Genomic DNA, 17,439 nt, shown 5'->3' on the forward strand with positions numbered 1-17,439 from the left:
CGGCATGCACTCCCCCTCTTCTCCTCTCTTTATCAGTACTCAATGCACGGCCTTTCCAGGGCTTAGTCATGCACTCTGGAAGTCTGTTTTTAATTTGCCTCCTCTTCACTCAAATATTCATGTCTGTTGCCCCCTCAATCCTACAACTCATCAGGTGAAATGATGACTAAGCACACAAGCTTCTTTGTCTCCAATAAAAGGATGTTATAATTCATCATGTTTATGTGATTCATACTATTCCAGATTAGTCATTGTCTCTCAAGCATGTGATGCCTATAAAGCGAGAAGATTCAACTATGCTGTCATTTATATAAACAAAGCAGTCTCTTTGTGGTGCATTTGGTTCAGATACAGTTACATTAAAGATTGCATCAATGAAAAAATTTTCTTAGTACATAATGAGAGCATAGGGTTTGTAAAAATATGTTGTAATGTTACAATGTAATGAGTAAACAAAAAAATAAAAATGAGAAAGTTTTATGCAACATAAAGCTTGTACCATCTGGAAAAAATAAATTCATGATTATCTGTGTGAGTAATCTCGTGGCAGTGATCCACCAATTCCTACTTTGCCGTCAATCAACCAGTGCAGACAGGAAAGAGTATCTTGCAGTCCTCCTCAGGGCGACACTTACACCTACACACCACATTTGACTAAATACATTTTTTATTTAACCTGCATTGATGGCTTGTTACAAATTTTTAAATCTAAAAAAAATTTGTACATCCAAGATACCTAAATATTTATATATACTGTGTGTGTGTGTGTGTGTTCATGTGTATAGTGATATATCACTTCTGCTCTGGACTGTGTACATTAATATAGAAGGAAATAAGCTGATCCTTTCAGTTACGCTAATACAACTGTGAAACACTAGAGTTTCCTTATGTAAGAGGCGCGTATGCTGAGGGTAAATGTTAGAAGTGTTTATTACGACTTGAGGTCTTTAAAACAAGTTGTAAAAACTGTATGGGTTTAGGGGCGATTGCTAAATATTTCAGAAACTCAGCAATTAAAGGGCCAGTTCACCCAAAAATGAAAATTCTGTTACGATTTACTTACCCTCATGTTGTTCCAAACCTGTATGACTTTCTTTAAAGATATTTTGAATAATGTTACTATAAACTATTTTTATAGTTAATATTAATCTCATTAACTATTTTTTTCCATACAATGGAAGTCAGTGGGGTCCAAAAAATACACTGGACTCCCTTTTTTTTGCATGGGGAGAAAAAACATTTAGACAGTTATCAGAATATCTTCTTTTGTGTTCCAAAAGAAATGTCAAAATTCTTCACTACAAGATGATCACGATAGACATCAGTAGCTGGAATAATCACATTGCACTAATTAATTACAGTACTTAATAAAAAAATTTTAAAAAAAAATGTAAGTAGCACTTTGATTTACAAGCAGCACACAGTCTTTATTTAGCATGTGTGAGTTTAAAATCCATTTATTTAAAATAAGTTAACAAATAAGGATAAATAAAACTGCTAATTAAACAAATTTTCTCTTAGACAAGTCAGATGAACAGAGATATGTGACGATGACGTGAATTATAAAGGGCACAAAACAGTATCATGTCAATTGATACTCTGCCTAGTTCCCATGAAGTCAGTGGACCATATGCAATTTTAGACATAGTGAAAAAGACAGAAAATGGACGTGTCTAGTCATGACGGTAAAACAACATTCCATTTAAATGCACATGTCTAAGTAAAAGTTTTTGAGGCTTCAATCACAATGATAGCTTTTACTTTCTCTCTGTACCATGCAGAAAAACACATTCTCAGGCTTGACCCCCTTTTCCCGTAAAACGCACCCACACATTCTTTTCATCTAACTTTAGCAATGAGTCTATTGTCCCCTTCCTCTCGCTCTCTCTTTCTCACTGGCTCAGAGTTCTCTCTCCACCTCTGACTGCTGTCATCAGATGGCTCTTGTAGAGCTTGCTGAGTCCTGTCATCCAAAACTTAAGAAGACGCACATTGTCCTCTTCTCCGGGCCCCGTGGCCCCCAGCAGGGTTAAAACCTTCTGAGTGTCCTCTTTACCTCTGCCATCCACCTTGGAGAACTTAAACAACACTTTTACTTTGCTGTAACAGAGAGAACAATAAGAGCATGTGGTGAGAGGAAGCACAGAAGGTTAGCAAGAGAACAATAAACAGATATGATGGAAAAAGTACAAAGAGGAAATTTGGTAAGTGAATAAGAAAGAGGAAAAAGGAGATTTACTGGAAAAAGGTAAACAGACAAAAGTCCCAAATTTCAGGCCCTATTTTGTACCCAATTGTGGAAAGTGCCTTAAATAAACACTGTAACAGTACTTCACATTTCATTCAACAAATTTTTCAACAAGTTTTCATTTTAGATGTCATTCAAAAGTTTGTTTTAAGAAAGAAATTAATACTTATTCAGCAAGGAAGCTTTAAATTGATCAAAAGTGGCAGTACAGACATTTATAATGATACAAAAGATTTCTATTTCAAATAAATGCTGTTCTTTTGAACTTTCTATTCTACAAAGAATCCTGATGTATCTCACTTTCCTCATGAATATTAAGCAGCAAAACTGTATTCAACTGTGATAATAATAGGAAATGTTTCTTGAGCAGCAAATCATCATATTAGAATGATTTCTGAAGGATCATGTGACACTGAAGACTGGAGTAATGATGCTGAAAATTCAGCTTTGCCATCACTGGACTAAATGACATTTAAAAAAATATATTACAATAGAAAACAGTTATTGTAGGAATATTACACAATATTACTGTTTTACTGTATTTTTTGATAAGATAAATGCAGCCTTCGTGAGCATAACAGACTTCTTTCAAAATCTTACTGATCCAAACTTTTAAATGGTAGTGTATATAATATATACACCTACTGTATATATACAAAAGTAATAAATTAGACAAAATTATATAAATCAAAATGAAAAGCAAGTACTCTTGAGCAAGTATTTTGGATATATTAGTGGATATTGTGTTTGGAATAAAGACTGTCATCAGTTTCTAATGGCTCTGAAGGGATATATTTTATAATAAAAATAGAAATTGTATATATATATATATATATGTAAGAAAAAATGCTAATTTACTTCATCCACTCCTCTTTCAGACAGAGCAGGCAGAGAGAGACCACCTCCACCGACAGATTCTCATTAGAAAGAGCCACTTCAATCTTATTCAACAGAGTTGGACCTGAGAGAAAGAAAAAACACATTATAGAAGGAGTACAAATGGAAAATGCAATAAATAGTGTGTCTGAATAGGGGTAAAAAAAATGTAAAGACTGTGGCAATACTGTCCAGTAATGTCCATACATTTACCTTTATCCGTTGGTTGCGTGTTGGCACTGCTAATGTTGAACTGGTAAAGTGAGAGAATGTCATCATCCGAAACAGGATTTACACAACCGCGCTCAACGTTAAGTACATCCACCAGCACTGAAAACTCTGGAAGACAGATTGAGAGAAAGAAAGAGGGAGAGGGGTTACACCATTAGGATACTCAATGAGTGTTGAACTTTGAGATGAACTTGACACGGAGTTATGAAACAATTTCACTATGTTTAGAAAGAAAACAGTCACACAGAAGTTGAGAAATACGATGTAAATCACATTCTGACAAAGAACACACCAAAACACTTTGTTTGAGGCCTCTGTTACATCCATATGTGTTTGTCTTGATTAAAATAAAATAAAATCATGTTATAAAAACAGTATGTTTGATGGATAAAGATTACGACAGCACTACTGCCATTTCTCAGTGTGACTTATGCATAGTGTTACTGTTTATGTATGTTTGACCCCAAGAAATCTCAGATACGGCAGCGCCACAAGGATGGGATCAGAATAAAATAGGTTAATGGGGCTCAAATCCCTCAGGGCTTGGATCTTAAGTTTATTTTAATGTGGTGTAGACATACAGTATGTTTTCTGAAGGGTAAATTAACTAGCTGTGTCAAGCAAAAATATACAAAAGAGGGATTGCAGTGAAACATTTAAGAAACAGCACATTCTTTTACAGTACAGTACCTGAAGAGCTGACATGGGCTGGGATTGGTACATCTGGGCTAAGGCCAAGGAAGTTACATCGATATGCTTCCTCATAGTGAGGACTGTACGGAACTGCTCGGACACAGCCAACGGGAAGCAAAGCCTGTGAAATGGTCAGAAATCTGAGTTCAGGATACTTATATGAAACAAATTCAGTCAAGGGTGTCCAAACTTTTGACTGGTAGTGTATACATATAACACAGATGTGCTTTAAAGGTGTAGACCTGGAATCACTTGATTAGTGTGATGGAAATATTGTAAACATAGGTTTTCAGCTGACCTTTAGCACATTGAAAGCTGACTGGATAAGACAAGGGTCTGCACCTCTCCATATGACTTGGTTTCCCATGAGAACGTGCCATGTCAGCTGTCTGAAATCTGTGGTACCCAGGACCTGCCAATTAATCCAATATAGCATAGTCAAATTTAATATTTATAGTTTTATTTTTAACTGATGTTGGAAACAGAGTAAACATTTATTTGCCTGTCTTAAATGTCTCAATGATTTGAACTTCGGCCCAATGAGGTCCTCTTGTCTTCCATCATCAAATTGAAAGTCTTTCGCCTGTACACTCTCTGATTGACTGGGCTGTGAGTTAGAGCCGCCTCCTTCAGCACCATCCCAGGCACTCATCTCTTCCTCTTGCTCTGTGAGAGAATTATACACAATGTTGTTGTGAACCTTTTTGAAAGCTGAACTCTACATTATAACTTTACAGTAAAACCTCAGGATATGCCGAGTCATTGCTATTATTCTGATTATAAAAGATGAACAAAGTTGGACAATCACTGGAGAGCTGTTTGTTTGCCAGTCTCAGGAGCAGAACGTTGGAAAAGGAAAATGTGGGCCAGACACTCAGTTTAACAGTTGAAAAATCAATTTGTTAGTAGGCACACTAATTAAAATATTCCAACGGAATCAATAGTATCCCGTGATACAAAAAAAAAAAAAAAGAAGAAGAAGAAGAAGAAGAAGAATTCAGTTTAGCTTCTTTAATCTAGCTGTGTATAGAAACATAACATTTGATCACATTTTTATCACAACAAAATTTCAATCTTCATTCTCTTAATGTTTTTTATAATTCTTTTACTCAGTGAATTCATTTTACCAGTTTGTCTTTCAATGAGAACAAGTGTGTCTTCTGTGGGAGCTCCCTCTAAAAGCTTCTCAGTCAACCGACTGCCACAAGCTTTCAGCAACCTAAAGAACAGATAATTAACTTAAGTAAGAGGAATTATTACGATTTAAAAAATACAAAATAGATACAGTAGACACAAAATAGGTATGTGGAAGTGTATGTGTGTTTGCCAAGGAAATCATCACTGTTACTATTGCTCATACACATTTAGGGTTAGGAATTTGACCAAACTCCTAAATGTTAAACCTTTGTGCCCAGTATATGAATGATAACTGAAACAGTGCTAACTGTGAGATAAAGTGTTAAATGAGAAATAATGTTACATAGTGAGATATAAAGTTATAATAGTGAGAAATAAAGTCACAATTGTGATAGTCACAATTGAGAAATATACTTGTAATAGTGAGATATAAAGTCAAAATTGTGAGAAATAAAGTCGCAATTATAAGTAATATGGGTAGTTGCAATTATGAGAAATAAAGTTAGAATAGTGAGCTATAAAGTCAAAATTTTATAAAAATAGTCACAATTGTGAGTTAATTTTAAAATTAAATTTGTAATTGTAAGATATAAAGTTACAATTGTGAGAAATAAAGTTGAAATTGTGAGAAATAAAGTTGAAATTGTGAGATATAAAGTCGAAATTGTGAGATGTCAAGTCAGAATTGTGAGATAAAAAGCGACAATTGTGAGATAAGTCACAATTTTGAAATAGAAAGTCACAACTGTGAGACATAAGAAGGCTTTTCACACTGCGCTTAACCCGGGTTATCGTCGTTCTAAACACTGCTTTTAACCCCGGGTAAAGGAACGTTTCACACTTGTAATTTAGAAGTGGGGTTATGAAACCCTGCTCTGGAGCAGGGTTAGCACCGCTTTTGCAGTGTTAACCCCGCATTGCGGTGGCAAACTTGTACAGTGTGAAACCATGCGGTGTTAGAATGTTATGCTAGACGCTTAGCAACAGACAACCAATCGCGTGCCTCACATTTGTCTGCTTTGGACAGTCACGGAAACAGCTTTTGTGAGGAAAAATGTCAAATGCTGACAGAAAACATGACAATTTGAGTGAAGAAGAGACCGTTTCATTCTTACCTTTATAGTCCGAAATGCCCATTCAATATAAACTCGATAGTACAGTCGGCAATACAATGATGCGCATAGCCAGAGCTATGTAAACAGGTCGCGTGCTGCGTTTATCCAATCAATGACACAGACACCGCAAATATGCAAATTAGAACATTAACCCAGGGTTTAGGAATGTACAATGTCAAACATCAGCTTATGAATACCCAGGATTAATTGTCAACCCTGGGTAAATTATGAGCAGTGTGAAACGTGAAGTAAGATAAAGGTTTACCCAGGGTTTAGAATGACCCAGGGATAACTATTTCAAGTAGGGATGCAGCGATACCATTTTTTAAGGACCGAGTACGAGTAGCGATACTTTTTTTCCTGGTACTCGTCGATACCAATGCCTATACATTTATTATTTTCTCTCTCTCTCTCTCTTTTATTTTTTTTGGTGATGTTGCAGTTTTCCAAGCACAGCACAGTGAGACTAATGAATGTAGGACAGCTTCTTTATTATTACTCCAATGAAAAAAAGTAATAATTTTTATGTGCTTGTCACAAACTTAAAGAACAAAAATTTCACAGTGTCCAATAACCTTCAAAGGGCATAATTACCAATATATATAATTGTTGTTATATAAAAAGAAATTTACAAACAAATTACAAACAATACAACAAATACTATAGAGATATAAATTAAATAAACTTGTTTTTCAGATACATTAGGTTTATTTACCATGTATACATTTATTTAACATATTTTGTTGTTTTATTAACATTAATGACAAATATAGGCTACGGTCCCTTTAAGACCGAATCCATGGATACTGACACATATCCTGCTTTCACCCAAATGTTTACGTCCACTTAAGCCATAATCGACTGTATTTACGTGAGATACTCCACACGATGGACATTTTGACAACTATGTGTGCATTTGACCATTCAGTCGCAAGAAGACCTGATCGCACGCTGTCTGAGAGAACTGGGATCGCGCGCAAGAAAGAGAGAGCGAGCATGCGAGAGAGAGCGCGCTTCTGGTCTGTGTCATTCAGTGCGATTCCGCCTATCCCGCCTTCACTAATCGATAACAAATTGTGACTGAAAGCATGCAGTTCGCAATGTGTGTGTTGTCATCATTAATTGTGAAGTATTTCCACACCTCTGAGGCTGACATTGTTTCTGCTGCTGCCGCCGGTGTCTCTGTGCACGGACAATTCTGTAAGTTTTGTCACGTGAGGTATCGGTCTTTGGTATCGGGGGTATTTTTAAGTACAAGTACAGCTTGGTATCGGTGCATCCCGAATTTCAAGTGTGAAAAGCCCTAAGGTGGCAATTCTGAGATATAGTCAAAATTATGAGAAATTAAGTTGCGAGATATAAAGAAATTGTGTCAAAATTGTGAGACATAAAAATCAGAATTATGAGAAATAAAGAAACATTGTGAGTTATAAAGTCAAAAATATTCAGAATACAGTTTTACGAACCAGCTGAATGAGGAGTGCAGACTAGCCCACAGGTTTTGGTGCTGGGTTAGAGATGTGAGTGAGCGGGCTGCATTGCCACTGCGCTGATGGGGGAACACTGCCGGAGAGAAGGCACTGTTCATACGCACAGCCCTCTGAGGACACACACCCTGCTCGCTGTCAAACACCTGCAGGGTAACAAACAGAGAAAAATGTTGTATTTTCAACACTGCAAGCAACTCATCACTCGAAGAGGCACTCTATCAATCACGGTACTAAAGTGGTGCTGCAGTCCAGTACCTTGAGTGCTGTGTTCTGTAGACTCTGAATGGTTAGCCGCAGGTGGCGCAACAGGAAAGGCCAGGAGTTGATGAGGTAGATCCTGTCCATAGCTACCACGACAATGCTGTACCAGCGCTGGAAACCCCGTGCCAGGCTGTCTTTGATGAAAAACGTATGAGAAAAAACGAATCCATGCTGTTCATCTCCAAAGAAGATGGGCCCCTCCCGACCAGGACAAACCTGCAAGAGCAGATAATATAACAAATTTCACGTAAATGTTTTTTTTTTTTTTTTTTTTTTTATCAAGTTAGATTATTTATCATAAGCATATACATACCTCGCAGCTGAGGCTGCGCACACATGCTTGTCTCACCACACTGAAAAGCTGTGGCTGGCGTGGATGTTGATGGCTCAAATAGCGGATTCCTGTCTCACTGTCCACACTCACAAAGCCTGGGTGAGATGCAGGTAGGGAGCGACAGCCCTGGTGAGAGAAAGTCAGATATTATATGATATTAGAGAGAACATTTTGAATGTATTTGGGCTGTGACAAGAATGCTTTCTCACTTACTTCACACATGTCTGCTCTTTGTGTGGCAGAGCTGTTGGCTCTCATGGTGAGCCCTTCGCCCTCTCTGTCCCCCTCTCGGTCCCTGTCACCAGGAATGGCTGAACCAGGCTGCGGAGGAGATGGGGACGGAGGGTGGACGGCCTCTGTACAGAATAGCGTCCGAGGGCCATGGAGCTCACAGAAGTGGCAAAGGGCGACTAAAGCATTCATCTGGAGAAAAAAGAAAGATTATATGAGAATATGCAATATTATCAATATATATATATATATATATATATATATATATATATATATATATATATTTTTTTTTACATTTTGAAAGGGTGTGTTTTAGAGATGGTTTATAAACCAGAACAGACATTTAGCCAAATGCATAATGTTAAAGGAATGCCAATGACTTTGGCAGTAAACATCACTCTTATCAAATGTACAGGCAAAATCATTGTTTTTTTTCAAGAACTAGTACATTTTGAGATTTTGCTTCCTTGATATATCTTCTTCCAGACTAGTGGAAAACATTTAAGTGTTTATTTTATTACACTTTGTCTATTTGTGTCTGTAAATGTAAAAAATACATATATTTAAGGCTGTTTTCTCAAAATTTGCTTTTTTTCTCATGAGCTGAGCCAAACAGTTCCATTTCAGTAACATGTACATACACTGTGTTTCCTGTTTTATCTGTATCCTGAAGGTTTTTACAGAGGGGTTTGTTCATTTATATATATATATATATATATATATATATATATATACACACATACATACATATACATATTCAACTGATTTATATAATATTTTATTCCTAAAAACATAGTGATTTATTTCTGATTTATGGAGTGAGGATATCCAAAATCCTTTCTGTAAAAACCTTTAACTCTATAGCACGTCAACAAAATGAAACAAGATCCAATGTTCAGATTTCTGTCTTGCAAATGAGGGCATTTTTCATCAGATAATGCCTCATTTGAATATTTAGACATAACATTTTAGGAAAACTGTAATACAAGATGTAATGTCTTAATGTATTGTGATCAACTGGGGAAGTATGGTGACATATTAGTTGAAATGTTACCTTATTCACATATGGTATCTTGGCTCAATCTAAATGCAAGCAAAAATTGTACATAGAAAAAAACACCTAAAATATCCTTACCTTTATCAGATGGGTAGAGCAATTGCGCCGACTGGTACTGCCCGTAAACTATCAAGAACAAAACATTGTAATGGAGCATTGACAATAGCAACTATCTACAGGTTTTGCATGGTTATCAATGTTGCTAAAAATGTAACTTGTTACTAGTCAACATAAATGACACACTATCCTCAACGACGTACGGTTTACTAAATCGTCGCTGAAATACGATCGTAATAATTAGTTTTATTGTGTTTATATTGTTAGGTCCATCCTTTTTGAGTCTTATGCGTCATGTGATGGGGAAGTCACGCGCTCAGATCACAACAACGTGTGCGTGACTCACAGCTGCTCTTGTCTCTCACTACATGGTCATCTGTAACTTACAGTCCAAATAATCCACTAATACGTTTTTCTGTTGTAGTTACATGGTGGGGTCATGTATATGTTTGTTATTTCGAGAGATATAATTAATTATGGGCTCTTCCGTAATCCGCTGAATGCCTTTATCCCTGAGAGAATCTTTTGTGGAATCGGATCTTTTCGATGATTCAGTTGAACGGGTTTACAAAACCGTTCTGAATGAATCGCTCATGAATCAGGTTGAATCAGTCCGAGTGGTTCTCGAGGTAACAACTCACTTTACTCAAAATATGAGTAAAAAAACTCAAAATATGCAAAAACCTTTTCAGGCGAGATATGTAAATTAGTATTGTTCATTGTGAATGCAAATTACATTTAATGTTTTATAAGTGGAATATGACACAATAAAATACAATACATTTATTATTAATAAAACATCTGAAACATGAATACACAGCAGTATGTGCCTGTGTATGTCTATTGGAAAATTGAGCATTTAATATGCGTTTTATGAACAGAACTGTTCGAAAGAATCGATTAGCGAAATGAGTCGGACTTCCCATTAACGATGCTTTTGGCGAAAACTACAATACCCAAGACCTGAAACCGGAAGTGGCGTTTGTGGACATTGCCCTAGCAGCATAGTAAGTAGACTTGAAAATAATAAATAAATATAGTATGAAATGTACAGTAAATTTCACAACCAATATAAACAATATGTTCATAAGTATATATTTTTGAGTTACATAGCTTCATTGGCGTGTAATGTATTTGGTTAAATCGTTCGCGCAGAATGTAGGCTATGAGTCATTTGTACCGGATGATGTCATCATGTACAGGTTAACATTAACACTGACCAGCCAACTTCGAACCTAGTTGTCTTATTCTTTGTGACTTGAGGTAGGTAGGATGGTTCATGCTCTCACTTATTATGCCAGAAAGATTTTTTTACATAATATTATTTTGTCTTACCGAGTACAGTACAGTATGGCAAATGTATTGGGGTTAAGTTGCTTTCTAAATGTAACATGTCTGTTTCAATGAAGCTCTGTTGAAGCTGTCAAATATGGAGTTTGAGGAAGAGAGAACTCAGGAAACCCTCACAGAGGATTCTGACAGACAAATCCACATAGGTAAGACATAAGTTAGATTTATTTAAACTTCACTGAGTAACATTGTCATCGGGAAATTAAGTATATAAAATATAAAAAGCATGTAAATCTAAAGGTTACATTTAGCATTTTATGGTTTGTAGTGCTAGTAAATTATTTGTTGTCATTTTAAGTAGTTTAAAATACATTTCTTCAAAATGAGCTGAAAATGACAAATTGATCAACTTTGATAAAACGTATAGGTCACCGCCTAAAACAAATACTGGAGAGGCGGAGGCGGCAATGCAAATGTCCTGAAGATGGCAGTGAAAAGCCTTTTTAATTTATCCATAATTTCTAGCTAAGTATAGGTTTGTTTTGTACAAAATTGCTGTAGGCTTACTGTAAGTGCAGGGTAGAGAATATAAATTTCACAAAGAGAGGTCTGCTTCTACAGCACTAGTCAGTCCTAAGAGCACTTACAGGGACTGCAAGCCATTATTGTGCTATTTTCAGTTAAAACCTCCTCGTCCAAAAGCTTTCAAAAGGGACATTTGTGCTGTGTTGAGGCACCCAAATTGTCATTTGTTGTTTCATGGGGAGTTTTTGGTTGTAGTCTGTACCAACCTTTCAGGTAAATGTTGTACAGATACTATCGTTCAAGAGTTTGGGGTTTGTAAGATCATTGTTTTTGAAAGAAGTCTCTTATGCTCACCAAGGCTGCATTTATTTGATCAGCCATTACTCCAGTCTTCAGTGTCACATGGTCCTTCAGAAATCATTCTAATATGCTGATTCGCTGCTCAAGAAACATTTCTTATTAATATATTAATATTTCAGGATTTTTTTGATAAATAGAAAGTTCAAAATAACAGCATTTATTTGAAATATAATCTTTTGTAACATTGTAAAAGTTTTTACTGTCACTTGTGAGCATTTTAATTTGTCCTTGTCGAATAAAAGTATTAATTTCTTTCATTCTTTAAAAAAAAAAAATCATACTGACACCCAACTTTCGAAAGGTAGTGTGTTTGTTTATTGTTCCACGACAGGTGTGTAAAAGTGTAGGTGGTGGGTGGAGCTGAAGACATGAGTTCAAAAATGCTGCACTGAAACCGACATTTGCCTCAGACGTTTATTCTGTTCCTCGTAAACTTGCCTGTTTGCCACCATTTACATCTTCACACACCACTACATCCCCGTCTACCTTAACTGCTCCGGGAGAACTTAACTTCTATTGTCCAAATAGTTAAAGATTAACCTTATCTTGTGTTATCAGTCAGTGCATGAATGTATCTATACTGCTGTATATTCAAATTGCTATGTGAATGATTTTACTGAACTTTTTCTTCCATTTCCCTTCGTACCAGATGAGATGAAACAAGAAAGTAGCCGAAACATTTGCCAGCACTTCCTCTTGGGCAGATGTCATTTCGGTGACAGATGTCGACTGTCTCACAGGTCTGTCAATCACTCTGGATGGTAGAGATTCAACTAGCGAACATGCTAGACATGATTTATTATCTGTATATTTTCATTTAAACAGCAGTTGGCACAGTGTCTTGTGGCTGCTGTAAAATATGTAAAATCTGAATAGTCATTGAAGCTTTGTGGATAAATAATGCATTGCTCTTTCCTCACTTCACAGTATGCTTGACGTCCCTCAAACCACACACTCAGAGGAAGATGATACAACCGTTACAGAAAAGCAGAGCAAGAACCGAAAAAATAGAAGAAATATTAATGCACAAAAGCAGCATATAAAGACTGAGAAAGAAGGTGTGATGATAGATTTAGTGATGAAGTGCAAACGCACTTTACCTTCCAAATTCACTCTTGATGATTACAAATAGATGCCTTTCTGTCTCAGGGTGTAAGAAGAAGCCACGCATGCGTACAGCCGATGATGTCATCTCCAGAATTATATGGGACTCCTCAGTGGACCCAGCTGATTTTGTAGTTGGTCACCTGGACCGCTTCCTTGGGGTGCTGGAACGCCCATTCTCTGACTTCGCATGGGACACTCAGGTGTGTTACATTACATCAGTACTAATATGGTTCATTATCATGTATCATGTATGGTCATAACCAGCCTTAACACTCATTTGTTACTCATTAGGTGTGTGACTGTGACTTCTCTGAGGAGCTGGCTCTCCCTCGTCATAGGATACAGTACTTCAGCTACAAAGGCCAGCGGGTGTGGGATAGAGACAGTCGCACTGACAGGGTGTTCGGCTCCACTGGGCAGACTATTTTGCCGCCTTTTGGCAGTGAGGATCAGCAGCAAGGTGAGTGACAGTGGGGACTTTAAGTAACAGCTGCTGATGGAATAGCAACGGCGAACGGAAGTAAACTGTTAACTGCTGTAGCCAAAGAAAACAAAAATCACTAAGCAACAACAAAGAGGATGGTGTGACTGTTCATTTAATCATTTGACAAAGTACAAAACATGTCATAAAAAAGCAAGATCAGGATTGCTTTTGGCATTAAATGATATACAGATACAATTAAAATGCTATGTAACCATAAAACATAACATTTACTTATCTAATCTGTCACTACGGAAAATCAGCTATTCTCCTGTAGTAGATGCCGGTTACAGTAGTACGTTACAAAGTAGAAGTTAAAGCCATGCATGCGCAATAGAATGGCAGAACGCCATTGCCATTCCATCAGCAGCTGTTCCTTAAAGTCCCTACTATTATTTTGACCCGGGAAACAGGCTCATGGGCAGATGTCATTTCGGAGACAGATGTCGACTGTCTCACAGGTCGGTCAGTCACTCTGGATGGTGGAGACTCAACTAGCGAAGTAACCTCATGCTAGACATGTATTCACCAGTATTTTGTTCTGCATTGTCCAGCAGTTGGTTACTGGGTCAATGCCATATAAGAATGCCCACGAAAAAAAGTCCAGTTAAAAAAATATAGTATAAAACATGTGTGTCAAGTTCTTAGAGATGTCTTTTTATTCATGTCAGTTTCTCATGGTTATGAATAACTTTTATACCATTGTCAAGAAAAGTTTCAATGTAATGACTGTTAGTTGGACCATTTTTTTTTATCGCACCACCTGACTTTGTTTCAGCAGATAAAAGTTTTTCAAATATTAATAAGCAGCGAAACAATAAAAAAATAATAAAAGTAATAATTTACCAAGTACCAAAGACTATAGAATAACAGTTAAAGGGTTCTACTGTGTGTGAACGTAACCATATTAAAGGGTTAGTCCACCCAAAAATGAAATTTATGTCATTAATTACTCACCTTCATGTCCTTCCACACCCGTAAGACCTTTGTTCATCTTCAGAACACAAATTAAGATATTTTTGATAAAATCTGATGGCTTGGTGAGGCCTCTATTGACAGCAAGATCATTTCCTTTTTCATTGTCCAGAAAGGTTCTAAAAACATATTTAAAACAGTTCATGTGAGTACAGTGGTTCAACCTTAATATTATGACGAGAATACTTTTTGTGCACCAAAACCCCCCCCAAAAACGACTTTATTCAACAATATCTAGTGATGGGCGATTTCAAAACACTGCTTCATGAAGCTTCGAAGCTTTACGAATCTTTTGTTTTTGGATCAGTGGTTCAGAGCGCCAAAATCACGTGATTTCAGTAAACGAGGCTTCGTTACATCATAAGTATTTCGAAATTTCTATAGTTCACGTGACTTTGGCAGTTTAATACGCACTGATTCGAAACAAAAATTCGTAAAGCTTCGAAGCTTCATGAAGCAGTGTTTTGAAATCGCCCATCACTAGATATTGTTGAATAAAGTCGCTATTTTTTTCTTGGCGCACAAAAAGTATTCTAGTTGCTTTATAATATTAAGGTTGAACCACTGTACACTACACACATGAACTGTTTGAAATATGTTTTTAGTACATTTCTGGACAATGAAAAAGGAAACGATCTTGCTGGCAATGCAGGCCTCACTGAGCCATCGGATTTCATCAAAAATATCTTAATTTGTGTTTTGAAAATGAACGAAGGTCTTATGGGTGTGGAACGACATGAGGGTGAGTAATTAATGACTGAAATTTCATTTTTGGGTGAACTAACCCTTTAAAATAATAATAAAATAGTGAAATAATAAAAGAATATGCCAAACTATTTAATAAGGTTTTATGGAATTTTTTCTTCATTATGATATCAGAACTTTATGCCTCCAAAAATATATCCCAATGAATTTTAACACAGAAATTAAAAACATGTCATTTTTAATAAGTATAGCATCATGCCACTGAACTGTAAATGTAATTCAGTATTATTTTATATATTATTTTGTTATATGATGTAATAACTATATTGTATTTTTAATACAATATTATTTCTCGTAATTGTAATATATTGAAATTATTCAATTCTCAGAAAATTTAACACCTGACTCTGGACAGCATGAAGAGACCACAAACACAGCCGATGTTTCAAATGACCTAGAGCAAGCAACTGAAGAGCTGGAAGATGCCACAGATCACTCATTTACCGAAAATGCTGAGGAAGGAACCAGTGATGACATCTTACTATTGCAACAAGAATCTACACCAGAAAACAAAAAGATGGCGGCTACTGAAGATCTCAGTTTGAATCATTTGGCAGAGGAGCTATCCATCACTCAGAAAGAAGAACAGGCTGAAATAGTGGAAGAATGGAAGAACAGCTGGGATGGAGTGAGTGGTCCAGAATCAGAGCAGGTTCAGCTTCAACCACAGTCGGGACGTCCACCACCACGCAAGCCCACTCACTTCATCTGCTTCCGCGTGGACTCTCCCGCTGCTCTCCAGGCCTTCCAGCGCGTTCAGAGGAAGGTTCTCTCCCACCTCCCTCAGTCAGAGCCGCTGTGGGTGAACCCTGAAACTTTACACATCACTCTCTCTTTGCTTGTTCTCAATGGCCCAGAGGAAGTCAGTGCTGCTGCTGAGCTCCTGCGTACCACAGTCGGAAACTCCCACAAACCCCCTATATCTGTGTCTTTCACCCCAAAACTAAGGCACTTTAATGGGACTGTTCTTCATGTGACCCCACAACCCCTGTCAGATGTCCAGAGCCTGAATTCCCCTCTCCAAGAAGCCTTCAAGGAGAAGGGCTGGCTTCACCGCCATTCCCGATACCCTTCGTACCATCTCACCCTGGCCAAAGCACAGGAGCCCATGACAGACAAGATATTTGAAGGGATAGGGGCTGTTAAACTGGCCAAAGATGTGAACTTTGGCAAGCTAGAAGTAAATAAACTCTATCTTTGTGTGAATAGTCATACAAACACAGAGAACGGTTTCTATCAGGTTGTATGTGTTGTTCAGCTGCCCAATGTGTAAAAGTGCCTGGTTATGTATCTAAAGTCAGAGATGATGCTCATTAAATAACTACATCAAAAAATTTAATAATAATAAAATTAATTTCTAAATTATTTCTGTTGAAGTGGGAAAAGCAGAGACTGGTCTTTATTTTTTCTCTTCACAAACTCAATCATATTTCCACAATACAAGCAATAGATACACTGAACATTCTTTATGGCTATGATCACACTGTCAATTTTTGGAAATTTAAGAGCATTTACTTACAGGAAATGTCCCGTTCACACAGCAACTTATAGTAGCATCTAGAATACTAGACCAAAGTAATATGGCGACATCCATAAAACTAAAAAGTCTTTTATTGAGCCACGAGTTCATCCGTCAGATCTTCATTAATCGACAGATGTAAACACTCGCTAGCCGGATGCCTTTAACCGTTGCACTTGCCTCTCACGCCCTTTGCAGTGTCTCGCACATGACACGGCATTTGAGTCGCGTATAGAACACAAAACTGACTGGAGCGGCTCCGGTAGAGACTGGTAGGTGACTGGATATAGAACCTTCAGATGACACACACAGCTTATATCTCTGTCGCTGTAAGTAACTGAAAGCAAAACCACACACAAAACCCCTTAGCAGAGCAGCTCTCTCGCACTGTATGACGTGACAGACAACTAGTTGTCCAGTCTGGTTCCATTCACACAGCGCAGGTTTTTTGAGAATGCGGTTTTGAGCCCTGAAAATTTACGGGTGTGAGTTCGGTTATATCAATGCAGTTGTATCAAAGACTATAGAATAACACTTAAAGTGTTCTACTGTGTGTGAATGTAACCATATTAAAAGGTTAGTTCACCCAAAAATTAAATTTCTGTCATTAATTACTCACCCTCATGTCATTCCAAACCCGTAAGACCTTCGTTCATCTTCAGAACACAAATTAAGATATTTTTGATG

General features: G+C 37.1%; 2 protein-coding genes across 6 annotated transcripts; one reads left to right on the forward strand and one right to left on the reverse strand.

Annotated features, from left to right (window-relative positions):
• Nucleotides 1-1,441: 1,441 nt before the first annotated feature.
• Nucleotides 1,442-10,136, reverse strand: flcn (folliculin). Of its 3 annotated transcripts, none has more exons than XM_051864514.1 (13): nucleotides 10,118-10,136; nucleotides 9,752-9,799; nucleotides 8,599-8,808; nucleotides 8,365-8,511; nucleotides 8,046-8,267; nucleotides 7,767-7,933; nucleotides 5,176-5,267; nucleotides 4,551-4,714; nucleotides 4,347-4,460; nucleotides 4,046-4,169; nucleotides 3,338-3,463; nucleotides 3,107-3,209; nucleotides 1,442-2,100 (listed from the first exon to the last, which is right to left on the reverse strand). In XM_051864514.1, the coding sequence occupies exons 3-13, from the start codon at nucleotides 8,806-8,808 to the stop codon at nucleotides 1,893-1,895; spliced, it is 1,677 nt and encodes a 558-aa protein (XP_051720474.1). In that variant the 5' UTR covers nucleotides 9,752-9,799; nucleotides 10,118-10,136; the 3' UTR covers nucleotides 1,442-1,892. The 3 variants fall into 3 exon arrangements, with proteins under 3 accessions (XP_051720474.1, XP_051720473.1, XP_051720472.1); XM_051864513.1 differs by lacking the exon at nucleotides 10,118-10,136 and adding an exon at nucleotides 10,077-10,095; XM_051864512.1 differs by lacking the exon at nucleotides 10,118-10,136 and having other exon boundaries at nucleotides 9,752-10,045.
• Nucleotides 10,137-10,647: 511 nt separating this feature from the next.
• On the forward strand, nucleotides 10,648-16,598 carry leng9 (leukocyte receptor cluster (LRC) member 9). Of its 3 annotated transcripts, XM_051864516.1 has the most exons (8): nucleotides 10,648-10,737; nucleotides 10,933-10,993; nucleotides 11,140-11,226; nucleotides 12,555-12,645; nucleotides 12,833-12,963; nucleotides 13,055-13,212; nucleotides 13,304-13,472; nucleotides 15,563-16,598. In XM_051864516.1, the coding sequence occupies exons 3-8, from the start codon at nucleotides 11,160-11,162 to the stop codon at nucleotides 16,504-16,506; spliced, it is 1,560 nt and encodes a 519-aa protein (XP_051720476.1). In that variant the 5' UTR covers nucleotides 10,648-10,737; nucleotides 10,933-10,993; nucleotides 11,140-11,159; the 3' UTR covers nucleotides 16,507-16,598. The 3 variants fall into 3 exon arrangements, with proteins under 3 accessions (XP_051720476.1, XP_051720477.1, XP_051720475.1); XM_051864517.1 differs by lacking the exon at nucleotides 10,933-10,993 and having other exon boundaries at nucleotides 10,712-10,737; XM_051864515.1 differs by lacking the exon at nucleotides 10,648-10,737 and having other exon boundaries at nucleotides 10,744-10,993.
• The last annotated feature ends 841 nt before the right edge of the window (nucleotides 16,599-17,439 follow it).

This window comes from Ctenopharyngodon idella, chromosome 16 (assembly GCF_019924925.1).
Source record: "Ctenopharyngodon idella isolate HZGC_01 chromosome 16, HZGC01, whole genome shotgun sequence".
Taxonomy (NCBI): Eukaryota; Metazoa; Chordata; class Actinopteri; order Cypriniformes; family Xenocyprididae; genus Ctenopharyngodon; species Ctenopharyngodon idella.

What these genes read in the sequence shown, in the direction of transcription:
- flcn (XM_051864514.1), bottom strand. Translation starts at nt 8,808, where the DNA reads ATGAATGCTTTAGTCGCCCTTTGCCACTTCTGTGAGCTCCATGGCCCT. An exon ending in TGCGCAGCCTCAGCTGCGAG is followed by an intron (nt 8,268 to 8,364) that starts GTATGTATATGC and finishes CTGCTCTTGCAG; the next exon opens with GTTTGTCCTGGTCGGGAGGG. An exon ending in CTGCACTCCTCATTCAGCTG is followed by an intron (nt 5,268 to 7,766) that starts GTTCGTAAAACT and finishes TCTGTTCTTTAG; the next exon opens with GTTGCTGAAAGCTTGTGGCA.
- leng9 (XM_051864516.1), top strand. Translation starts at nt 11,160, where the DNA reads ATGGAGTTTGAGGAAGAGAGAACTCAGGAAACCCTCACAGAGGATTCT. An exon ending in AGATGTCGACTGTCTCACAG is followed by an intron (nt 12,646 to 12,832) that starts GTCTGTCAATCA and finishes CTCACTTCACAG; the next exon opens with TATGCTTGACGTCCCTCAAA. An exon ending in TATAAAGACTGAGAAAGAAG is followed by an intron (nt 12,964 to 13,054) that starts GTGTGATGATAG and finishes TTTCTGTCTCAG; the next exon opens with GGTGTAAGAAGAAGCCACGC.